Genomic DNA, 26,935 nt, shown 5'->3' on the forward strand with positions numbered 1-26,935 from the left:
AACACCTGGTTCGTGTCTAGAAAAGTTCACAAGTATAGACATTCGTAGGTAGAGGTTCCACTGTATACTATAAGGAAGAACACGTCATCCATATTTCTATTTGGTATTCTTTTGTGCATTTGGTTTTTTTCTATGCTGAAAAAATTTAAATATTAATATTTCCCCTCACCGATTGTGCTTTCTGCAGCACAAAATATCCCTTTTTTATGTTGATGTTCCCTGACCAAAATTGTACATTATTGCAAATTTGAGTGTATTATTGATGTTCTGTGACCAAAGAAAATTCCAGAATAATTATTGGATAAATGGTAGTGGAAGTCATTCTTAATAGAGAAGTATTCACATTACAGAATTTCAATCTGTGCTCTGACTGAAATCTTGTAAATATTTTGGAGAATCCTAACTCCACTTAAAGACTTTCCAGGCTCCTTGAAACCATCTTCTAAAATTGCACTGTTTTCCCCATTGGATGGGAAATCTTTTTATGTCATGTTATAATCGAATGAGCTACCTCAAGGTCCATTTATGATCCATGAACCTAAGAAATAAAAAAATTCAAGAACTCAGAATTTGAACAAACAATATTTAATGATTTAAAATTAACACAAAACATCTTGTATAGCTCAATTTCTAACTTGTAGCTGTTTTCTTCCCAGGAAGGAATGAGCAGAATTGCAGCCTTGATGAACTTAGAGAAGAGGAAGTCTTGCTTTTAGAAGGAATTGGAGCATATTAAATGTCACTGAAATAATCAACATAGTCATTCATAATGCATCAAAATTAGTAAACATACGTCCTGCTGCAAAAGATGCTTGAAACTTATCTTTCTTGCTTTGCACAAGAAAGGCTCTTTTCTCTTATTGCAAAATGTCTTATTACATTTATAATTATTCAACTGAGGTTATACGAACATTGATTTATGGCTTCATTTGTGAATTAACATAATAAAACAAATCTTTATCTATACCTTTCAACATACCTTTTCACATCTAAGTTGTATTGACTCTTTTGAAAAGAGTTTCTTAAATCTAGTACATGCAATCCTTGACTTACAACTGTTCATTTGGTAACCCTTCTGAAGTTACAGTGGCACTAAAAAAAGTGATTTATGATACTTTTTGACACTTATTACCATTATAGCATCCCCATGATCAAAATTCAGATATTTGGCAACTGATTCATATTTATGATAGTTCCAGTGTTCCTGCGTCATGTGATCCCCCTTTGCCAACGTCTGACAAGTAAAGTCAATGGGAAAACTAGATTCACATATCCATGTTACTAACTTAACAACTGCAATGATTTAAAAAACTGTGGCAACGAAAATTGTTAAATGGGGAAAAACTTATTTAGCAAATGTCTCACCCAGCAATAGAAATATTGGGCTCATTTGCAATCATAAGTTGAGGACTATCTGTATTGCAGAGATCCATAAAAATGCACCAATAAAAAACACTCATTTTCCCCCAAAGATATGCTTTACAAGACTGCTGAAATGTCTTGCTCTCCAGTAGAATGCGAGTATGTAGAACTGGCCCGTTCCAGATGTTCTTGATATAGAAAAATAAAGTATTTTGAGAGATGGCGACCACCATGTTTTTGGAAAAAGGTAATAGTATATTTTCTAAATTTCTCACCAGCAAAAGCATAGATCACAGGATTGATACAGCAATGAGCTACTGCAAGTGTTTCGGTCGCTTGAATTGCTATACCGGTACCACTTAACATGCGGCAGTTATTAAGGGATAAATCAGTTTGGAACAATTGGATCAGAAGAGCAACATTGTATGGGGCCCAGAAAAGGAAGTAAACAATCATTATGATAAAAATAAGTCTGACTGCTTTGTTCTTCTTCTCATTTCTGCATCTTAGCAAAGTGTTTATGATGCACGCATAGCAGAAAATCATAACCATCATTGGAAAAACCAAGCCTATGAGGTTCAGTTCCAGTGTAAAAAACAAATTCCATGCAAAATGACTTGCATGAGGAAAATGAAAAGAGCATGTTATCCTATTATTTTCTTCTTGTGCCATATGAAAGATTATTCCTGGTGTACAGGCTAGAATTGCCAGGCCCCAGGTAATAATGCTTGTGATGATGCCATAGAATACTTTTCTAGCTTTTAATGCAATAACTGCATAGACTATTGCTAAATATCGATCAATAGTCAAGAGGATTATGAAAAAACTTCCACTGTAGAAGCTTAAAAAATAGATTCCAGAAAAAATTTTGCACATTGCATCTCCAAATACCCACTCATATATTACATAATGAACCCGAAATGGGATTGAGAAAATGAAAAGCAAATCAGAAATGGCTAAATTTAGTAAGTATATATCAGTCATACTCTTGAATTTCTTATATTTGATTAGAATCAATACAACTAGCATGTTACCCAAAAGACCAAAGACGAATACCAAAGAATAAACATTTGGCACAAAATAGGAGGAAAAGTTTTGGGCAGCCTTTGCTTGGCATGGTGTTACCACTTCACTATAGTCATATTCAGTGGTGGTAGATACTTCATTTGTTCCATTTATTAGATTGTCCATCTTGTTTCCTGTTACTGAAAAAGACAGAGTTGTTTACTATTAAAGGGAGACAATGCACAGCTTTTAAAAATACTGGAAATATTATATTAACAATAGCATATTGATTTCCATATATAAGAGAACACACTGAATTTTAACCAAGGAAAGAAAAGATCTTCATAAATGTTACCACATTTGAGATGAAAAATTAACTCACCTGAGCAAGAAAAACAACCTATCCATCTCAATAATAAAACCAAAATCCCAAAAAATATCTCTGGCGGAAAAACAAAAAAGGCCATGTAGCCAACTTCAGAATCCGCTACAAAAATATATGCCACCAAATAAAGATAAAATGCTTCAACTATCAAAGCAAACAAGATAAAAACCTCCTGTGCACCAAATCCTACTGCACCTTCTACAATCTACGGAGAGGGGCGGCATACAAATCTAATAAATAAATAAATAAACAAACAAACAAACAATTTGCAAAACAGGAGACTAATCCCTGGGGACAGAACAAAATGACTGTTTTTTAAAAAATATATTTTTATTGATTTTATAATATAAAACACACACACAACATATAATAAGTGCTCAGTGATTAATGCCCGCCACCAGAAAACATTCATACCCCTTCACCAAAATGGAGGTGTATTTTCTATATACCACTTTAAGTCAAGAGCAATACATCTTTTTACATATTATAAAGTAATTCTAATTTATTCTTTATAGCTTGGTCTCGAATTCTACTGACCACATATCCTCTTGTTCTGTCGGGCTCTCTGATAGACTCCTCCCAAAAATTCACAGGTACAAATTTCAGACACACACACATTTGAAAATTCAAAACAATGTTCTTTATAATGAAAATTCACTTAAACCAAGCCCTCTTTTGGTATAGCAAAGAGCACTTGTCTCCAAACAAACTGGTAATTTGTACAAGTCCCTTACCAGTTCTGTGATACTTAGCTTGCAGCTGTGAGGCAATTCACAGTCCTTCTTTCACAAAGTGAAACACACTTTGCCCTGGTTTAGTTTCAAAGCGGGGAAAAATCAGCACACAAAAGGTCAAAGTCAGTAAAGCAGTCACGAAACACAACGATCAGATAATCCTCCACAATGGCCAAAGCCACAGGCTGCTCTTTATAGCAGCCTCACTAATTACCACAGCCCCACCCAACCACAGGTGGCCTCATTTTCTTTGATAATAATCTCTCAGTTGTTGTTGCCTATGCATCGCTCTCCGCATGCGTGGCTGTATCATTAACTCTTGTTCTGAATCCAAAGAGGAGCTAGATAATTGATCTCCTTCTGAGCTGTCTGCCACCCTCTCCTCCTCCCTGTCACTCATGTCTTCTTGGTCAGAGGAGCCTTCATCAGCAGATTCCACCGGGGGCAAAACCGGCCTGCAGCATGTGGATGTCTCCCCCACATCCACAGTCCTTGGGGCAGGAGCTGGGCCAGAGGTAACCATAACATCCTCTTATCTTGCCCCATCGTCCCATCGTCCCATCAGTTCCCTCAACTCAGTTTCATTGGCTGAATTCATACTCTTATCCATGATCTCAAACTGAATATGATCCACCATGTACTGGTACCAATTTTGTATTGTCCATTTTGTCGCACTCTTCCAACCTAGGACTATTACCGCCTGAGCGCTTTCTATCACTGCTTCATTTATTTCTTTAAATTCCCCCATCTCATTCCTTTTGACTAGTACCGCCATTTCCTTTGTAATTGTCCAACATATGTTTAACATCCTATTGGCGTCCTCTTGCAGTTTCCAAAAATTCTGCACAACTGAACCCCTTTATCTTGACACCCATGCCAACAAGTATTCTAAACATTCTGTTGAAAGTATGCAAGCTGAGTTGGTGTCTGTTGTATTTGGGCTGTCGCGCTGGAAATTGCCAGGCCCCAACGACATTGAGAAACATCCAGTAGTTAGAGAGTTAATTCTGTCTAGTAAGATAGCTCCTCTTGTGTGATGTAACCTGTTTGCTCACATCCTGTCTCTTCTTGAAGAAGAAGGGCGGTCCTTAATTAGGAGACATCTTTTCTCCATACATCCTTAGCCAGAGGATGTGCTTTTTATGTCTCTTCAGACTTTTATTGTTTTTATACTTTTCTAATAAAAACTAATTGTTCATTCGAACATGATTTGTCTGTACTTCAATATTCATCACCTCCGGAAGCTCCCGGCTCACTCCTCACGGGCTGAGCGCCTTGTCTAAGGTAAGGGGGTCACTCCATCCCGACATGGTAGCCGAGCACGGTTCTTATTGAAGTAATAGACCCCGCTTACACCCCGTAAGCTTCCTAGGAATTTTTCCCGAATGCCAGCGAAAAAGAAACGTAATCCTCTCACGCAATCCTACGTGGATTCTCTCACGAGTGACCAGTTGGCCCAACTCAAGGAGACAATTCGTGTAACCGATTGTAAAAGGAATCCTACAATGTCTTTGCACGGTGAGAAGGAAGTTCTTCCAGCTGACGCCTGCACTCATCAAACCGTAAGTGAATCTTACTTCATTGATGATGTAGAAACCAGGGAACAGGATTGTAAAACTACCCAGGGTGAGCCCTCCGGCAGTCTTTCCATTAATCCTAGCGAAGATGAGGAGGAGGAAACTTTAACTCTCTTCCCCTCGCAATCATCTGGTACGCATGTTAAAGCACAAGCCAAGACAAGGCACCTAGATGATTTCAGCTCTCTCGCTTCTGCTAATATAAAAGGAACTTCCCTAAACTTGCAGACAATTGAGCAGCTCATTGAGAAGGATGAAAAGGAGATTCACGCTTTGGAATCAGTCTGTCTCCATTTTGATAACCTTCCTACAATGAAAAATATAGAGCAGCAAGAAATCTATTTCAGTTATTTAAAAAAGGCTGATAATGCCAGGACTGAATTACGATCTCTGAAAAAACTTCAGCTTAAACTTATTACAGAAAAGATGGAGGTTATGTCCCTGAGAGGTAGTTCACGTGCTCATTCTCCAAAGGGAGAGATAGAAGGAATCCATTCCTCCCACTCACCCCAAGATACGCATGTGCACATCGTAAATCCTCCCGTGGTCACACACTTTTTTCCGCCAAGCTCTAACATAGAACACATTCCTTTCCAAGAAGGGAGGGCTACCCAGCCCGAAGATAAAAAAATGGTCCCTTTGCAATTTGAAACTGTTGATTACAGAGAAAGGGGGAGGCTTTCCCCCACTGCTACAAGTTACGCAACAGCGGCCACTAGTGGATGGAACGTCCGAAAGGAAAAACCATTGCCAGAAGCCAGACAGGGACTTTCCCAGGCAGATATGGCTGCTGAAATGCAAAGAAAAGTTCCATTTGTTTCAGGTACTTCTGTTTCATCGCAGAGACCTCCAGGTTTTATTCCGCAGATGCCTGCACAACTTCCCCAGGTGGTACAGCCACAAGGTTTGTCAGGAGGGGTTGGGGCTCAACCCCAGCAACTCCAAGCAGTCCAGCTGACTGCATCAACAAGGCAGACCATCACCTCCTCTGTTCTGAAAGGTGAGTTTGTGCTGTTACCTAATGGACACAATTATCGGAAGTGGCTTCACAGAATAAATTTGCACCTACTGGCTCATGACATAGATGGGATCGCTCATAATCCCCCAGTAAGGCGCTGGACTGCAGAAGAAAGGGAAGCTGACATAAAAGCCAAGCTACTCATTCTTATGAGCATGGACTCACAGTTGTCACAGAGATATGACACACATGACATTACTTCTGCTCAGATATTGCAGTCAATAGATGGCATGTTTAGGCCAATATCAGATGAAGGCAATTACATACTGATAGCCAAGTTTAATAACACTAAACTTCCAACAGGGGGCGAACTTGCACCTCACCTTTCTAAAATCCTTACAATGCACAAAGATTTAGAAGAAAGAGGATACCGTTATGATGATAATCAAGTAAATGCGGCTATTATAACTTCCCTTGGTCCTGAATGGAAGGAAGTTATTTACAAGTTCAGTATACTCCCAATGGCCCAGAAATCTACTCAGAGACTCTGTAACATGCTAAGTGAAGAAGCAGAGTTGCTGAACACTGGCCTTAGACCTATGTCAGCAGCATTTAAATCTAACTTGGCCAAGGGCGGTCAGCAGAAAACAAGTACTCCAAAGTACTCACGCCAGAAACCTTTTAAGAAGGATGACACTCGCAAATCTCCTGATGTGCAAAGTGTGAAGTCTGGCGAGACTGATCATCCACCTTATCCAACCCAGCCTAAAGGCGCACACAAGAAAGGATCCAGAGGAAAGAGTTCTGGAGCTGCAAAGTCAACTCCCAAAGACTCAAAAGATGAGAAACCTACTTATGTTGGTACCATCCACCTCAGCATTGTTCCTGACAAGAGTCCACTCTACGACATTCGTGAGTTATGGACCCTAGACAGCGGAGCAGCGGCACACATCGCGTACCGGAAGGAATCCTTCAGTGAGCTACACCCGACAGATGTCAAAGAAGTGTTTGGAGTTGGTGATCTACGTTCCAAGGTGGAAGGAAAAGGAAAAGTCTTCGTCAAAGAACTGGACTCCCTTATCTCAAATGTTTTCTACGTTCCAACTGCCAAGAACAACATCCTTAGTGGATATTGCCTGAGAGAAGAATTGAAGGTTGTAATAAACTATGAACTTGTTGACACCAACATTATCAAGGATGGCAAACTTCTTGCTACTGCCATCCCCATCAAAGGTGTCTTTTATTTGCAACCCAAACCTGCCAGCAAAGGTAGTGTAAGTATAAGCGTTCCAAAGGGCGTATGCACAGGTCCAGAGAGAAACCCTGGTGCCACCGCTAGTTCAAAGGTTCCTAAAACCAATGAAACCCCTGAGGTTCCTAATGCTGTTAAAAATGTTAAACATATGTTAACAAACAAATCTTTTCATTCCAGGTGCATTCACAGATGGCATCGTCGCTTGGGGCATGCTTCTTACCCCGTCTTAGCAAAGATGTCTGAATATGTTGATGGTTTCACAATTGATGGGGCTTGCAAGGTTTACCTAGATTGTAAAATTTGTAATTCTGCAAAATCCCGGCACTCCCCAGTTCCAAAAATTGCTGTCCGGCTGTGTACACGCATCTTTGAATTGGTCCATACCGACGTTGTCGGTCCATTTCGGCCTACTGTTGGTAAACGTAAGTATTTCTTAACTGTAGTTGACAGTTACTCACGATTTGGCTATGTTTTTCTTTTAAAACAAAAATCAGAGGCGTTTGAGGCTTTTAAAGGCTTTGCTGCAGAGATACTTACCCAACACGACGTCTGGATCAAGCGGATTCAAAGTGATCGTGGAGGCGAATTTATGTCGCAACAGTTCCAAGGATGGATGGCCAGGAATGGAATCCGCCAGCAGACCTCATCACCCGGGACGCCGCAGCAGAATGGTGTGTGCGAACGCAGGAACGGGATTCTGCAGACAATGTTTCGTTGTCTCATTGAGGATGCAAACGTGGACTTTTCATACTGGGGCGAAGCATTAAGGTATGCTAATTACATTGTTAACAGAACATGGAGTAGCGTCATTCAAGACACTCCTTATTACTTGCTCCATGGCAAGAAACCTGACATTCAAAATATTTACATTTTTGGTTGTTATGCCACTGTTAACATTCCAGTTGAACAGAGAAGAAAAGGAGGTCCTGTGTCAGAAAGAATGAGATTCATCGGCTTTGATGAAGTCTCCAAGTACCACAAATTTGCTGACTCTCATCACAGAGTTTACATTTCTAATTCAGCCAAATTTGAGGAAGACACAAATTGGTCCAGTATACATAGTAATGATACTTCAGTTTATTTTCCTAAGGAAAGTGTGCAGAGTCCTGATGCCCAGGGATCTGTGCCAGATATTCCTGATGTTCCAGATAATGAACAGCCTTCGACAGTTGCCGAGGAAACCTCTGGTGATGAACTTGAAGGCGGAGATGATGATGAAGGATGGACCAGCGTTCCCAGACGTTCCAAGAGAACTACCAAAGGAACTCCTCCAAAGAGATTTGCACAGCAAGTATCTGACTCTCCTTATCTTTTCATGTGTAACAATCTTACACTTCCACCTGATCATTTTCACCAGATCAAACTTTTGCCTGACTCTGAACAAGAAAAATGGCATGAGGCTATGGAACACGAACTGGACTGTTTAAAGAAACTTAATGTGTTCCAGAAGGTGGAGCCTCCTAACAAGAAGAAAGTCATTGGCACACGCTGGGTGTATAAAGTCAAACAAAAGCCTAATGAGGAAAAGCTGTATAAAGCTAGACTCGTAGCTCAAGGATTTTCTCAAGTTTATCCAGAAGACTACACAGATACATACTCACCCACAGTCAGAAATGAAAGTGTCAAGATTGCCCTAATCACTGCTGTTGCTTTGGGTTTAGAGGTTTTTCAGTTCGATGTAGAGACTGCCTATTTGAACGCTGATCTGAATGAAGAGATCTACGTCAAGGGTGCTCCTGGATTCCAGAACCGAGAAGGAGAGGTTTGGTCTCTGAGCAAGTCTTTATACGGCCTCAAGCAGAGCGCCCTCTGCTGGTACAAATTATTATCCCAAAAGCTAAATTCAATGGGCTTTATTAAGTCCGAATCTGATGGATGCGTGTTCACAAAAGGGCAAGGTAAGACTTATGAAATTGTTCTTGTTTATGTTGATGATATTGTTTATGTGGGTCTCAATGAAAGCACTAGTCAAACTTTTGCTAAGGGCCTTGAGAAACATTTCACCTTGAAAAGCCTAGGGCATATCAATGATTATCTAGGTGTTCAGTTTGAGAAAACTGAGAAGGGGTTCTCTCTTTCACAAGAAAGTAAGGTTGACCAGCTTTTGCAAAATTGTAACATGTCTGATGCGCATACTTGTCGTTCTCCTATGCAAACTGACTTTTAAAGGTTAACCCGAGAAGAGTATCCTGATTTTGAGAACAAAACATTGTACCGGTCAGTGATTGGATCGCTATTGTACATCAGCAGCTGGACGAGACCTGACATTTCACTGAGTGTGAATCTACTGTCCAGATACGTTGGAAAGGCTACCACGTTTCATTGGTCTTGCATAAAGAAGCTGCTCAAATACATGAAGCTCACGAAAGGCAAGAAGCTGTACCTTGAGCCAGATCATGTTGGGTACCCTGAAGTGATTTGTTATGCTGATGCTGACTGGGCAAGTGACACAGAAACATGAAAAAGTACTTCTGGTTATATCATGTTTTTAAATGGTTGTCCTTTCTTTTGGAAAGTTAGGCAGCAGAAGTTTATTTCTTGCTCTTCAACTGAATCTGAATATGCATGTGTTTCTGATTGCTGTAATGCATTAATGTCTCTTTTTCCTCTCATTGATAGTATTTGGAAAGGTCCTATGACACCAATTGTTATTATGGAGGATAATATTTCAGTTGCATTCATTGCTGAAGCTGAATTTGTTGGAGCTCGTTCACGGCACATTCACATTCGGTATCAAAATATCCGAGAGAAGGTGAAAGATGGTTTCGTGAAATTTCAGTATGTGGCTACTACTGAGCAGATCGCTGACTTGCTGAATAAGCCATTGCCAGCTGATCAACATGAATACCTCACCAACAAATTGTGCCTTAAGTGAATTGATGACTTGATGTCCTGATGTCCCTCCTGTCTCTGATGACTGACAAAGAAGGGGTGTTGCGCTGGAAATTGCCAGCCCCCAACGACATTGAGAAACATCCAGTAGTTAGAGAGTTAATTCTGTCTAGTAAGATAGCTCCTCCTGTGTGATGTAACCTGTTTGCTCACATCCTGTCTCTTCTTGAAGAAGAAGGGCGGTCCTTAATTAGGAGACATCTTTTCTCCATACATCCTTAGCCAGAGGATGTGCTTTTTATGTCTCTTCAGACTTTTATTGTTTTTATACTTTTCTAATAAAAACTAATTGTTCATTCGAACATGATTTGTCTGTACTTCAATATTCATCACCTCCGGAAGCTCCCGGCTCACTCCTCACGGGCTGAGCGCCTTGTCTAAGGTAAGGGGGTCACTCCATCCCGACATGGGCTTGGGCCAGCCGTTGCTCCCACATATGGGAGAGATGAGGCACAAAGTGAGTGCAAAAGCCTGGCTGACAGCCAGGAAGACGTGGCAGACAGCCTCGAGGATGAGGTCACTGGTTCAGAGGAGTTGGCAGACTGCACACAGGATCCAGTAGACAGCCCAGGGGATTTGGCACGCAGCCACTCAGACAGTCTCTCCCCATTGGATTCTGATGCAGAACAGTTCATAGACATGTGTAGCCGGAGAGCCATGCAAAGGAGGCTCAATTAAAGGACTATTACCAGTGATCAGAGTAGCACCTGGGTGTGGTTTTCATACTGAGGGTTGGGTGTGGTTCCCCTAATGAGGGCTAAGGGTATAAAAGGGAACAGAGGCAAAAGGCAAACTGTGGCTGTTTATCTGTGTGACTTTGTGGTTCCTGCTCTGAAGTTTCTGTTCCGTGCCTTTGAATTTCAACCCAGCCTTTTCAGGCAAGTGGGAGGTGAAACCTCTGGGACTAGCTGGTTGCTCTCGAGTCTCCATGATTCAAAGGACTCCTGAAATGTTTCTACTCTGTGCAGGTTGTCTTTGTTTGCTTTTTCCTGCACTTTGTATGTGGCTGACTGTCTGCCTTGCACTATAATTTATTCCTGACAATAAGGATTGTTTTCGTTAACCCTCTTTGTTTGTTTAATACAAGTTTGCTGATTAGAAAAGCATGTGTGTGTTTGATTTCTTTTCCCTGGATTGTTACTAATCGCCTGAGCCCAGTCAGGCAGAACAGAGTCTAATACCACTTATGCAATATTCCCATTTCCCTAACTCTTGTATTCTTAATTTTCTTCATATTCTCCACTATACTCCATCTCTTGTACATCTACTTGTAATTCACTTTGCCACCATTTAGTTAGTCCTCAGATCACACACCAGTCTACCTGCACTAACATCTTATATATATTACTTGCTTGCACCTTGGTGCCATCTCTTTTTTCTCCTATTATTTTCTCTAACTCTATCTCCTCCCTTCTTTATTCTCCCTTTCATTTAAGTATTTACATATTGCATTTATTTGTAACCATCTTCCTTTACCCAACCACCATTCTATACGATTTCTACTTACCCTCCCATCCTTATCATATAACTGTTCTATTCAACTCTCCTGTAGCCCTATTTACATTTGTTTCATTGTCTCTATTTATTACATATAACAATGACAATTTTGATTTGTATAATCCTAATTTCCCCTGTCATTTTCCCCAAATTTCCACAGTCTCTTTAAAGGTACCTATTAATTTATCTAAATCGCTCTTATTCCATCTTATAAAAATTAATTCTCTATTCTTTATGCGATTCATCTTTTTCCAATTTCACCCATTTATTTTTGAATAATTGCAGTTCAACATTCTTTGGCTCAGTCTTTGTAAACAGCAATGGCTCATCCCCCAAATTCCCTAATCACAACTCAAACACTTGCCATGACTTAACACAAATAGACTTCACAGAAGACAACATTGGAAAAGCACTATGCAACCTTAAACCTTCTCTGTCAATTGGGCCTGATGGTCTATGTGCATACTTCCTAAAAAAGCTCTCCACAGCCATAGCCGAACCACTAAGCATAATCTTTAAAAAATCATTTGGGGGCTGCTCACTACCAAAGCTATGGTCACTAGCAACTGTCATCCCCATCTTCAAAAAAGGAGATCCCAGTCTAGTTGAAAACTACAGACCAATCTCTCTATCTGAATCATATGCAAAGTCATGGAATCAATCAGAGAGCCTGGCAGAACAGTATATTCTTCCACCCCAGACACACACCATTTCCAGAGGGAAGTGTTTTGGATTGTTTGCTTCTCTTTTTTCTGGCATTTATCTGATCATGGCTGCTGGTATGGCAGAAATCCAAGCAGTCTTCGACGCTTTGAAGTTGGAAATCCAAGGGTTGATGCAGATAGTGCAACAATTACAGAACCAGGTGGATTTATTATCTCAACAGCCTGTCATTCCACCGGTACAGCCAGCAGCCCCTGCCCCACAGCCCCTGCCAAGAAGGAAATGCTTTGTGGCTCTGCCTGGAAAATTCTGGGGTGACAGACACATGTTTGCAGCTTTCCTCAGTCAGGTGCAGTTTTTTATTAATGCACAACTGCCCCATTTTCCAAGAGATGCAGAGAAGGTGGCGTTTCTCTGCAGTTTGTTGGGCAGCCCCGCTGCTTCCTGCATGTCTCCATTGCTGGACAGAGATGATCCGATACTGCAGGATTACACCACCTTTTGTGCCCAGTTGCACCGGCAGTTTTCAGATCCGGTGCGGGAGCAGACAGCCATGAGGGCGTTGAAACAGCTGAAACAAGATTCGTGCCCCTTAGTGGAATATTTAAGTGACTTTCGTAGCCTCAGTGGACAGGTGCAGTGGAATGAGGCTGCCTTGATGGAGGCATTTCAGGGTGGCTTGTCAGAGACTATGCTTGATGAGCTGGTGCACGAGGCCCTGCCGGGCACCCTGGATGAGCTGGAGCAGCATTGTTTGGCCATTGAGGCTCGGCTCCTGGCTCGAGAGGTGCACCGGGCTGGGCGGTCCTCCCCCCATGTTTCGGGTGTCACGCCACTGCCTGCTCCACGGCGGGGGGTGTCTTCTATGCACGTGCCGACCCTGGTTCCTGTACCCCATCGCTTCCTGCCTGCCCTGCCTCCTCATCTAGTGGATCGTGCCCCTGCCGGAGGGGCCATGGAGGTGAACTTCATGCAACTCCGTTTGTCCCCGGAGAAGAGAGCGCAGTGACGTGCAACAGGCCGGTGCTTCTATTGCGGGGGGAGGTCATTTTGCGCATGCCTGTCCCAACAAATGAAGGAGCATGATTGCTGCCATGGTGTCGACTCCTCCCAGTCCTCCTGTTGCCATGCAGACTCTTGCAGGACAGCTCCCAGAGTCTTCAACTCATGTTCCCACCATGGCTCCGGATTCCTTGATGTCTGTTCCCATGTCCCTGGTTTCCCCACCAGAGGTGCAGTCGGGAAACGAGGGCGGCCCGGCTTGGTGGCAACGCTAGGTTGGGCTGGTTAAAGATTCTTGGTTAAAGATTCTTTGGCTAACGACCCCGGAACATACCGTCACCTCACGATTAATGTCAAGCTCCTGGTGGATCGGCGTACTCAATCGATTCCTGCTGTTGCCCTCATGATTCGGGGGCCACCACGAATTTCCTGGATGAGGAGTTTGCACAGAGACATTCGTTGCCCTTGTGTCCTGTGGACCCTCTGTTAACTGTAGAAACCATTGATGGGCGGGTGTTGTTGTCTGGGCCCATCCGTTTTCAGACCTTGCCAGTGCAGATCAGCATCGGGACTCATGTGGAGGCATTACAATTTTATGTCACGCGGGCTCTCCATTTCCCTCTTGTCTTGGGGTTGTCATGGTCACTGGCGCATGATCCTCAGGTGGTGTGGTCACAAAACATCGTCACGTTTCCCAGTTTGCAATGTGTAGACCACCATGCTCACGTGTGTGCTGTGCAAGGGCCCGTTATCCCCGCAGCAGTGTTACCAGAGGGCCTCGCTGAGTTTGCGGATGTCTTTAATGAAAAAGAGACAGACCGCATGCCACCACATTGCCCTTATGATTGTGCCATAGACCTGTTCCCTGATGCCAAGTTGCCGGCTGGTAGTTTGTACTCTATGTCGGAATCTGAACTAGTGGCCCTCAAGGAGTTCATAGATAAAAATCTGGCCAAAGGGTTCATCAGGCCATCGACCTCCCCATTGTCGGCGCCTGTCTTGTTTGTGAAAAAAAAGACTGGGGACTTAAATCTGTGTTGTGATTACCGGTGCCTGAACGCCATTACGGTGCGCAATCGCTATCCCTTGCCACTGATTCCGGAATTAATGGAACGTTTACGAACTGCCACTGTTTTTTCCAAGATCGACCTATTCAGCGCTTACAATTTGGTTCGTATAAGGCCAGGGGATGAGTGGAAAACAGTGTTTGGCACCCAATACGGGCATTTTGAGTATACACTGATACCCTTTGGACTCACCAATGCCCCAGCTGTTTTCCAGCATTTGATGAATGATGTATTCAGGGACATGTTAGACCATTTTGTCGTCATATATTTGGATGACATTTTAGTTTACTCCCCCTCCATGGCTAGTCATTTGGGACATTTGCACCGGGTTTTGCTCCGGTTGAGAGAGCATTGTTTATATGCTAAGCTGGAGAAGTGTCAGTTTCTGCAGACCACCATAGAATTTTTGGGTCATGTCATTTCTTCAGGGGGCAAAGCCATGGACCTGGGCAAGGTGTCAGCACTAAAGACCTGGCAACCCCCAAAGAGAGTCAAGGATGTGCAGAGGTTGTTGGGGTTGGCAAACTACTATCGCACATTCATGCCAGGGTTTGCCCAGTTGACCGTGCCTCTCACCCAGTTGTTGCAAAAACAGGTCTCATTCCATTGGGGTGAGGAGGAGCAGCGGGCTTTTGTAACTCTTAAGGACGCGTTCATGAAAGAGCCCTTGTTGAAGCATCCAGATCCGTGTCGGACGTTTGTCGTTGAGACTGATGCCTCTGATGTTGCCATTGGAGCTGTACTTCTCCAGGCCCGTCCCGAAGGTGGTACCTTGTTTCCGTGTGCCTACCACTCCAGAAAACTCATGCCCTTGGAAAGGAACTACACGATCTGGGAAAAGGAACATTTGGCAGTCAAGTCGGCGTTCGAGATGTGGAGACATCATCTCGAGGGCACCCGGCATCAGGTCCAACCATAAAAACTTGGAGTACCTGCAAATGGCCCGAAAATTGAACCAACGACAGATCCGTTGGTCGTTCTTTTTCGCAAGGTTCAACTTTTGGATCCGGTACACACCCAGCTTACAGAATCCCAGAGCGGATGCTTTGTTTAGGAAACCTGAATTTCTGCATCTGAAAGAGCCGGCCCCATTACAGACAATCTTGCTAGCAGAAGCGCTGGCTGCTACCCAGGACCCATCGACTTGTGGAGGTGTATCCGTGAGTTGCAGCAGGGGGATGGTTTGTGGCTCAGCGGGTGAGGGAGATGGTGCCCAATTCTCCCTGGACATTTGCTGAGGGACTGCTCCGGTACCGGGGGCAGTTGTACGTCCCAGCAGGGCCGCTTCACGGATTGATTCTGTCCCAATGCCATGACAATCCTGTGGTGGGTCATTTTCGCTTGTTTAAAACCTTGGACTTAGTGACTCGAACATTTTGGTGGCCGCAAATCCAACATGACGTTCACTCGTATGTTGCCACATGTGAATGGTGTCGTGCAGCCAAGTCAGCCACAGGGGCCTCACCAGGATTATTACAGCCATTGCCAACACCCACGAGGCCATGGGGGGCTGTGTCCATGGACTTTGTCACACACTTGCCCCCCTCATCGTGGTTCACCACAGTCATGGTGGTAATGGACATGTTCACAAAAATGGTCCATTTCATCCCCTGTCACTAGGTACCCACATCCCATGACACCGCTAAATTGCTTTTTCAACTTGTCTTCCGGATCCATGGACTTCCAGATCGAGTTGTGTCAGACCGTTGAGTTGTGTCAACTCAGTTCATGGCACAGTTCTGGAAAGAGCTTATGTCTGCTTTACAGGTCCAAGTGTGTCTTGCTTCAACCCAGCACCCTCAGACTGATGGGGAAATGGAAAAAACTATTGGAATTTTGGAACAATACCTGTGGTGCTTTGTGTCCGACCGGCAGGCTGATTGGTTACATTTCCTCCTGGTAGCGGAGTTTGCATTTAATAACTCCCAGCATACCTCCATAAGACTCATGCCATTTTATGCAAACTATGGCTTCCATCCCCCGTTTTTCCCATCAACCCTGTTAGATTCCCTGGTCCCCGCAGCAGAGGACTTCTGATCGGAACTGCACGCGGTTCATGAGATGGTGAAGCGGTATTTGATTAAGGCCAAAGAGGATTACAAACGGGTGGCGGACTGGTCCCGGTGAGACGTCCCCCCATTGGCTTTTGGTGACCAGGTGCGGTTATCCACCAAGCACATCGCTTCGGAATTACCTCGACATAAACTGGATCCCCGCTTCATGGGCCCTTTCCCAATTGAGAAGGTCATCAATCCGGTGGCTTACGTTGCCTGCCAACCTGCGTGTTCACCCCATTTTCCACCGTTCCCTTTTGGTACCTGTTTCTCCTGAGTGCCCCCTTCGTCACAGTGTCCCTTTGTTGCCTGCCCCCTGTGTTCGGGATCATCTGCCCGAGGTCATGGTCCATGCCATCCGGGACTCCCGTTGGGTGGACGATTGTTTTCAATATCTGGTGCAATGGGTGGAGGGTGAGCCTGATGATTGTTCATGGGTGGAGGCTGCCCTGGTTGATGCTCCCATCCTTATCCAAGCATTTCATGCCCAATTTCCCCAGAAACCTCATCCCTTGCAATGGAGTCATGCGATGGAGTGGGCCTTCCAGGACGGGATGGTGTTGTGGTTGGCTCTGGCCCAGCTCCTGCCCCAGGGAATGGGGAGGTGGATGCAGGGGAAACTTCAACATGTTACAGGCCTGTGTTATTGCCGACAGAATCAGTTCAGAGTTTAGTTTCCTCGGACGAAGAAGAAGGTGGGAGTGACTCGGCAGAGGAGGGCTTGGCACACAGCCAAGGCAGTCAATGTTCCTTGTCTTCTGTTGCTTCAAATGATGACATTTTGGATCCACACAAGCACAGAATTATGCATAGAAGAGACCAAGTAAGAACATATTACAGGAAATAAGGGAGGCCACCTGTGTTTGGGTGGGGCTCCAGTAATTAGGGCTGCTGCTATAAATAGCAGCATGTGGGTTTGGCCATTGTGGAAGAATATCTGTTGCTTTTTCACACCTTTGAAACCAAAGCAGAGCAACGTGTGTGTGTGTCTCACTTCATTGGAAGAAGAAGGGGTGTGAAGTTTCTTCACAGCTGCTGGCTAAGTACTTAATGACTGCTTAAGGGAAATTGTACAGACTACAGAGTGCTCTTTGCAATATAAAAAGAGTGCTTAGTTTATTTTGACATTTGTGATAAAGAACATTGTTTTGAATTTTCAAACGTGTGTGTGTCTGAAATTTGTACCTTTGAATTTTTGGGAGGCTCCTATCAGAGAGCCCGGCAGAACAGAACCCACACCGCATTTCAGACATAAACACTCCAGAAAACGTCCAGAGATACTTTACTAGAAGAGCTTTCCACTCCTCCACTAGCAATAGAATCCCCTACGCAACTAGACTTACAATCCTAGGTTTAGAAAGCTTAGAACTATGTCACCTTAAACACGACCTAAGCATTGCCTATAAAATCATCTGCTACAATATTTTTCCTGTCAATGACTACTTCAGCTTCAACCACAACAACACATAAGCACACAACAGATACAAACTTATAGTAAACCACTCTAAGCAGGAAATACGACTTTAGTAACCAAGTAGTTAATGCATTGAACTTACTACCTGACTCTGTAGTATCATCGCCCAACCCCCAAAACTTTACCCTTAGACTATCCACTGTTGACCTCTCCCTATTCCTAAGAAGTCAGTAAGGGGCGTGCATAAGTGCACCAGTGTGCCTTCCGTTCCCTCTTCTTACGTTTCTCTCTTACTAGTATCATGTACGTAAACATTGTTATATCTTTGTATACTACCAACACATAAATAAATAAATAAATAAATAAATAAAAATATTTGCATCTGCTAGAACTTGACTAACTCAAGTCTTGCCCAGGTCTTGCCTAGACTAACAGTCCCTAATGGAATGCTCTCTCTATAGCAGAGAGAAAGAAGCCAGGGGAAACCATGCTTAGTCACCTAAGCTTTTTAGACTTTACATCTTAAAAATGTACTGAAACGTTTTACAACATTATGCTTATCTAGTACAAAAAAAATAGTACAAAAAAAAATTGATGAAGTTAGATAAGAACCAAATTCAGTAATACTGAATTCCCCCCCCTGAAATTTATTCCTCAGTTTAAAAAACAGGAATATATGAATTATATTCAGTATTGGGTTCAGCCTATATTCAAGTCACGTAGTTATTAAAGAGTTACTAGTGTTGTGGTTAGAAAAAATGGTAAAGCAACATATAGATTTAAAGCCAGAAATATAATAAAGGGAATACATATTTAATTTTACACATTAAGAATTATGTTTGCACAACAGTGAAAAACAAAGAGATCCCTATAGATGAAAATGTAATTTAAAAAATTACAGAAATGGATAGAACACTTAAAATTAAGAAGGAAGAAACTGAATACAGCTTAACATGGGATTTCTTTTATTAATGGCTAACCGAAACAGAAGTTAGAAAACTAAAAGTATAAAAGAAAAGACCAATTGTTTAAGGAAAATTCATTATTATTAACATGTGATCATTATTAATGTTATGAAAAATTGTCATTATATATTACATAAAATTAACTGTACCCAACTGTACACCATGCAAATATTGAATTTTTAAATTAATTTATTTAAACTTTATTTTTAAAAACTGCTTATTAAAAAAGAGCAATATAACCAAGGCAAGCAGGCAGATTCAGGAAGGTTTCCAGGCTGACAACATTTGGCCATGTGAAACAAGGCAGCAGGAAAGCTGGAGGTAATTTTTAAAATATTCTCTTCCACTGGGGCCACCAGGAAGGCCGTAGGGAAGGGAATGGGGAAGGCAGGCAGGCAAGCCAGGGATGGAGGGGAGAGCAGCACAATAGCGATGGCCTAGGCCAATCCAGGAATCAGCACTTGATCGGGGTTTTCTGTTGCAGCAGGTAGGCTGGCCAGCCCAGGGAGTCTCTTGACAGGGGCTTTCCACGGTAGCAACGGCAATTAAACTGGCTGACCCGGGAGTCTCTTGACAGAGCTTTTCCATGGTGGTGGCAGATAGGCTGGCCCATCCTGGGAATCGACCCAGGAAGTGGATAGCTAGCTACCTAACTGAGATGTCACAGCAGTGATGGAGCTAGCCAGGCAAGGGTGGGGATGGAGGGGTAGTGCAACAACAGCAGTCTAGACTGGTCCAGGAGTTGTCACTCAACCAAGGCTTTCCATGGCAGCGACAGTGGCAGAAGGTAGGGCGCCCTGCCCAGGAGTCAACTCGACTAGGGCTTGCGGCTCTAGGCCAGCCCGGGAGTTGACTTGACTGGAGCCTGCAGGTTCTCGTTCACCCAGGGAGATCAGGGCTACAGCAGATGGCAGGTTAACAATGGCAAAGAAGGCAGGTAGCAATAGTGGGCAAAGGTAGGCAGCAATGGCAGGCAAACATAGGCAGTAATGGTGAGCAAAAGTAGGCAGGCAGCAATGTCAGATGAAGGCAGGTTAGCAATGGGTTGGGAGGGCAGGAAGAGATGGGGCAGGGCCAGACAGTAGTGCATTTTGCTGGTTCTCCAAACTGTACAAAACTATAACAACCAGTTCACTCAAACCACTCTGAACTGGCTGAATCCTACTCCTGAATATCTACAAATGGGAATTAATTTTCCAAAATTTTGGATCATTACCATAATTAATCAATGGTCAGAATATAAATTAATAAAGGAATATAAATTAATAAAAAGAAATGAAGGAACTATCACAATTATGTACTTTCATAAAAATATTTATGCTTCAATGTTACTTACCTAACTTTTCCAATGGAACTTTTATTACTCTTAGACTTTTAAGAATGACATATCCCTGGGACAGGACTAATTGAAGAAAATAGTCACAAAGGCTTGCATGTACATGTTCCCTGAGGAATGAAAGAAAACAACATTATTTGATGTTGGAGGGAGAACAGAGTTTTAAAGCAGAATTAGGGAAACTGAGGACATTTAGAAATATCTCTAAATTAATAGTACAACAACAATATGCTCAGAGCAGGGGTTGTTTCTGACTTACCTTGCTGCCAGTTCGCTTCCTCTAGCATGACATGGGCATGCGTTTTCTGTATACATGCCTGCATAGTGCCAAAAAAATTCTAAAAAGGCAAAAACAAGATGGCAACCAAATGCACAGCACCAGTAATTTGGCTCTGCACATACTCAGAAGGAAAAAAAAGCTAAAAACTTAAAATGAAATTAAAAGCTGAAAACAAAATGGTGACTGCATGCACAGTGCTGGAAACTTGAATTTTTTAATTTTTTAATGTATTTGTTTGTTTGATTGATTGATTTTTATGCCGCCCTTCTCCTTAGACTCAGGACAGTTTACAACATGTTAGTAATAGCACATTTTTTAACAGAGCCAGCATATTGCCCCCACAATCCAGGTCCTCATTTTACCCACCTCGGAAGGATGGAAGGCTGAGTCAACCTTGAGCCAGTGATGAGATTTGAATTGCTGACCTACAGATCTACAGTCAGCTTCGGTGCCTGAAGTACAGTACTCTACCTGCTGCACCAGCCGGGCTCTTGCATATGTTCAGAAGTTTTGTTTTGTTTTTTAAAGCCAAAAACAAGATGCTGAGTGCATGTGCAATGCTGGAAACTTGGCTTCTGCACATGCTCAGTATTTTTTTAAAAGAAAGATGGTGGCACCCACAGACCAGCACCGACTGAACAAGTTCCATGATATCATCATAATGTCACCAGTGAGTCACTACTGTTTTGGGTGAATCAGTCTGAATCAGGAAAAACCCACCTCTGGCTCAGAATCTTTAGGGATTCAGCAGTCATAATAATAATTATTCCATATATTATTATTGTATGATAATAAAGTTGCAACTACAACAGAAAGATGATGAAGAAAGAAGAGCAGTGAAAGAATATCTGATCAGATCAAAATGGATTCCTGCCAGACAGACATAACAAAAATAATACCAGGATAATACTAAACAATTTGTGTTTTATGAGACCCACCTGGGGAAGTCCAGGGCATTAATGTTTGTTGATGACCAGAAGGTCTTCGAAAACTTAAATTGGGAATTTCTACAATTAGCATAAATGAAATTCAGAAAGAAATATATTAGAATGGTTAAGATAATCTATACTAAACAATGGGCAAAAATTATACTGAATGGGGATATAACAGAAAACTTCAAAATTTCTAAAGGAATAAGTCAAGGATTTCTGCTATCCCCACTGCTTTTTATTTTCTCCATAGAAATATTATCAAGACAAATTCAGAAAAAACAAATTATAGGATTAAAGAATAGAGGACAAGAATTCAAAGCACAAGCTTTTGCAGACAACGTATTGTTTATTATTGAAGATCTTCTAGAGTTTGGTCAAAAATTAGTAGGAGAAATAAATAAATTTAGACCGGTTGGTTTCAGCCAGTCAAGAGATGACACGGAGCTGGGTCCAGGAGATTGTCACCGCCTCCTTGGGGAGGGGGTCCTTCCCGGCTCCTTATAAGGAGGCACTTGTGCGCCCCCTCCACAAAAAGCCTTCCCTGGACCCAGCCGTGCTTAATAACTACCGTCCAGTCTCCAACCTTCCCTTTATGGGGAAGGTTGTTGAGAAGGTGGTGGCGCTCCAACTCCAGCGGTCCTTGGAAGAAGCCGATTATCTAGGGCCTCAACAGTCGGGTTTCAGGCCCGGTTACAGCACGGAAACTGCTTTGGTCGCATTGATGGATGATCTCTGGTGGGCCCGGGACAGGGGCTTGTCCTCTGTCCTGGTGCTTCTTGACCTCTCAGTGGCTTTCGATACCATTGACCATGGTATCCTTCTGCGCCGACTGGAGGGGCTGGGAGTGGGAGGCACTGTTCTCCAGTGGTTCTCCTTCTACCTCTCTGGTCGGTCGCAGTCGGTGTTAGTGGGGGGGTCAGAGGTCGACCTCTAGGTTTCTCCCTTGTGGGGTGCCTCAGGGGTCGGTCCTCTCCCCCCTGCTATTTAATATCTACATGAAACCGCTGGGTGAGATCATCCAAGGGCATGGGGTGAGGTATCATCAATATGCGGATGATACCCAGTTGTACATCTCCACCCCATGTCCAGTCAACGAAGCAGTGGAAGTGATGTGCCGGTGCCTGGAGGCTGTTGGGGACTGGATGGGTGTCAACAAACTCAAACTCAACCCAGACAAGACGGAGTGGCTGTGGGTATTGCCTCCCAAGGACAATTCCATCTGTCCGTCCATTACTCGGGGGGGGAACTATTGACCCCATCAGAGAGGGTGCGCAACTTGGGTGTCCTCCTCGATCCACAGCTGACATTGGAACATCATCTTTCGACTGTGGCGAGGAGGGCATTTGCCCAGGTTCGCCTGGTGCACCAGTTGTGGCCCTATTTGGACAGGGAGTCATTGCTCACAGTCACTCATGCCCTTATCACCTCGAGGTTCGATTACTGCAACGCTCTCTACATGGAGCTACCTTTGAAAAGTGTTCTGAAACTCCAGATCATGCAGAACGCGGCCGCGAGAGCCATCGTGGGGCTTCCCAGATTCGCCCACGTATCTACAACACTCCGTGGCCTGCATTGGCTGCCGATCAGTTTCCGGTCACAATTCAAAGTGTTGGTCATGACCTTTAAAGCCCTACATGGCATTGGACCAGAGTACCTCCAGAACCGCCTGCTACCGCACGAATCCCAGCGGCCGATAAAGTCCCACAGAGTTGGCCTTCTCCGGGTCCCGTCGACTAAACAATGTCATCTGGCGGGCCCCAGGGGAAGAGCCTTCTCTGTGGTGGCCCTGGCCCTCTGGAATCAACTCCCCCCGGAGATTAGAACTGCTCCCACCCTCCTTGTCTTCTGTAAACTACTTAAGACCCACCTATACCACCAGGCATGGGGGATTTGAGACACCTTTCCCCCAGGCTTATTATAATTTATGTATGGTATGTATGTGCTGTTTGGTTTTTAATTATGATAGGGTTTTTACTTTTTTTTAAATATTAGATTTGTGCCAGTATAATATTGTTTTTATCGTTGTTGTGAGCCGCCCCGAGTCTTCGGAAAGGGGCGGCATACAAATCTAATAAATTATTATTATTATTATTATTATTATTAATTGGCAGTGTTTAAAATTAATAAACAAAAAGCCAAAATTATTACTAAAAATATGACAAATATACAGAATGAGGAACTAGCAGCATACTTAGAAATTCAAATAATCAATAAAGTTAAATACCTAGGGGTAATATTATCACCAAAGTGCATTAGGATTAAAAAGAACAACTATATGGTATTATTAAAAAAGATAGAGGCACAATTGAAAAAATGGATTAAAATACACATTTTGTTAATTGGAAGAATATCTACTATGTCAATGTCAATGTTACTTAAGTTGCTATACTACTTCCAGACAATTACGATCAAATTAGATAAAAAAATTTCAAGCAATTAGATAAAATAGTATCCAAATTTATATAGGTGGGAAAGAAACCAAGAATTAAATTGAAGTGGTTACAAGACAATAGGAAATAGGGAGGACTTGAACATCCGAATTTTGAATTATACTATCAAGTCTCAGTGCTAGTCTGGATAAAAGAATGGATTCAATTAAAAAAAAAGAGATTTCTGGTGCTAGAAGGATACTATTTGCAAACAGGATGGTATGGAGTTCTCTGGGATGGGAAACATAAAATTCATTCATATCTTAGAAATCACAAAATTAGAGAGGCACTATTAGAAGTATGGAATAAAATTAAAGGACAGTATTACAGAGAGGTTCCGGGCTGGTTCTCAGGAATGGAGGCTATAATGCACCTGAATACTATGGATCTAGACAAAATGGTTAGGTACTCACAGATACTGAATAAAAAGGGAATTTGAAAACTATACTACAATTAGAGAAAGAAGGAATTAAAATAGATTGGTGGCCATATGTACAAATTAAATCAAGATTACACCATGATAAGAAAAAATATGGCATACAAAGTCAAAACTCAGCATTAGACCGAAATTCTATTAGGACAAAAAAAACCAATCATAAAAATATATAAACTTTTATTAAAAGACAAAATGGAAGAAGAAACTGTTAAAGGAAATATGATTAGCTGGGCCAGGAATATTGGTCATAATATAAATTTAAACCAATGGGGAAAATATGGCAAAAACCCTACAAATTGACAATATCTACAATATATAAAGAAAATATAATTAAAATGTTTTCTAAATGGCATTTAGCACCTGCAAGATTAGCAACAACAAATCAAAAAATAATATTATTACTTAATCCAACATATTATAACAGCAACAAGAGTTAATATTGCTCAATACTGGAAACAAGAAGAAATACCATCTGAAAGAAGTTTGATTTAAAAATACTTGATTGTGCTAAATCAAATAAAATGACAATGGAGCTAAATGACCAGGAAGATTCAAAATATTATGAAGCATGGAGTGGTTTTTACGAATGGCTAGAAAAAAGGAAAAGTAAAGGAAGCTGTATGACTTGTAAATATGTTTAAAAGTTTTTAAAATACCTGATTTGTAAACTTAAAGACATCGTAATAATCAAATATGGATGTAGGAAGATAGAAAAATAGGATTTAATATGATAATTAATTTGAAAGTAGATTATACATAAGACCGAATAGTAATTGTTGGTATTGTGCACCATAGAATAATTTAAAAGTAAACATTAAGCTGTCAAAGAGACAGCGGGAAGAGGGGGAGGGATGTATAGTTGTTTTTGTTATGCCTTTGTTTTATTCTCTTTTTTTTCTGTTTTTCTTCTTTTTTTATGTTCCTAAATGTAGACGGAATAATAATCGTGTAACTATGTAATGATTGAGATAATGTTTTTTTTTAAAGTATATATACTAAATAAAAATTATTTTTCAAAAAATGAAAGAATATCTGAAGGACACAGAAGAAAATCCATTAAAGCTTACCAAGCTAAAGAAATCAAACGGCCCTATAAGATCAAATGAAGAACAGAAAAAAAAAACATGGCAATAGTAATAGCACTAGGATTTATATACTGCTTTGCAGTGCTTTATAACCCTCTCTAAACAGTTTACAGAATCAGCATATTGCCTCCAACAGTTTGGATCCTCATTTTACCCACCTTGAAAGAGTGGAAGGCTTAGTCAACCTTGAGCTTGGTGAGATTTGATCTGCCAAACTGCTGGAAACCGGTGATCAGTAGAAGTAGTCTGCAGTACTGCACTCTGCACTGTGCCACCGCAGCTCAATGCAAAGTATTACCTGACCCTTACATAAAGAAAATTGTAGGCAAAGCAGATACTAAACCCTGACAATGGCTGAAAGCAGGAAAGTTGACGAAAGAGATAGAGGTATAATTGTGGTTGCATAAGACAAAGCTCTAATAATAAATTCATATAAAGCCAGAATTGAGAAGACAGAAACAGACAGCAAATGCCACCTTTGCAAAGAAGCTGAATAAACAGCGAATCACCTGTATACATGCTGCAAACATTGCACAGAGTATAAGCAGTGGGATAACAAAGTAACAACAGTGGTTCATTGTTACAAGGAATATCATTTGACTGTAAGAATTAGTAAGACCCCAAAATAGACAAAGCAATAGAAAATAAAGAAGCTAAAGTGCTTTGTAACTTTAGAATTCAAATAGAGCAATATCTGTCACATAACACCCAAAACCTAATAAGAAAGACAAAAATGCCTGGATATTGGACATGGCAGAATAAATTTGAAGATAGTTGAAGATAGCCGAATAAAGATAGCAGAAGAAAGAAGAAAGAACCGGGGAAAATCATAAAATATAAAAATACTTTTACAAATAGAAGTAGAAAGACATGGCAAAAGAAAGTAGTAATAGTAATAGGTGCCTTGCATGCAATTCCAAACCATCTGGCATACCACCTAAATACCATCAGCATTGACAAAATCATACTGTCATTCAGCTGCAAAAAGCAGCTTTACTTGGAACAGCTTACATCTTGCAATGATAAAATAATATCTACCCATCCCAAGCCCCCGGGAAAAATAACAACAACAACAACAATAAACAACATTTACTTATTATGCCCTTTTAACAAAGGACATAACAGCAAGCCATATACAATTACCATGTTTCAATCTGCTGAATCAAAGGGGAATGTCTTTAATGTCTCGCGGAATCAGAGAAGATTCTCCTCTAACCGAAGCTCTAAGGGAAGACTGTTCCACGGGCTTCCATAGAAAGACCTCATAGGTGTATAACATACCAAATCCAGTCTAAACATCTGTCTAAATACAACTAGTCTTAATAATGATAGTAATAATAATAGTGGCAAGACCAAGAAAAGCAAGTTATACCTGAGTTTAATTGCAGAAACATCATGTAAAGATCTTCAGATTTGATAGTTAACAGGATATGCAAAGAATTATTCTGCCATTTCAGCTGTTCATCAGAATTTAATTGTCTACATTTTAGCATGTGATCTAGTTGCTCCATCTGTGGGCAAAGCCATCCCAGCTATTGGTCTCTGAGCAAATCTATGTGCAATTGAACCACAAAATAAGAAGCAAAGAGGAGGAGCACTGCAAGGTC

At 41.9% G+C, this 26,935-nt stretch overlaps 1 protein-coding gene across 1 annotated transcript; it reads right to left on the bottom strand.

The window, feature by feature from the left end:
• Nucleotides 1-569: 569 nt before the first annotated feature.
• Nucleotides 570-26,880, bottom strand: LOC139154991 (C-C chemokine receptor type 5-like). The gene is made up of 3 exons (XM_070730160.1): nt 26,701-26,880; nt 20,167-20,276; nt 570-2,567 (listed from the first exon to the last, which is right to left on the bottom strand). The coding sequence occupies exon 3, from the start codon at nt 2,551-2,553 to the stop codon at nt 1,480-1,482; it is 1,074 nt and encodes a 357-aa protein (XP_070586261.1). The 5' UTR covers nt 2,554-2,567; nt 20,167-20,276; nt 26,701-26,880; the 3' UTR covers nt 570-1,479.
• Between the last annotated feature and the right edge of the window lie 55 nt (nt 26,881-26,935).

The sequence above is a fragment of the Erythrolamprus reginae genome, chromosome Z (genome assembly GCF_031021105.1).
Source record: "Erythrolamprus reginae isolate rEryReg1 chromosome Z, rEryReg1.hap1, whole genome shotgun sequence".
NCBI classification, from domain to species: domain Eukaryota; kingdom Metazoa; phylum Chordata; class Lepidosauria; order Squamata; family Dipsadidae; genus Erythrolamprus; species Erythrolamprus reginae.

Coding starts and splice junctions, on each gene's coding strand:
- LOC139154991 (XM_070730160.1), bottom strand. CDS start 2,553: ATGGACAATCTAATAAATGGAACAAATGAAGTATCTACCACCACTGAA.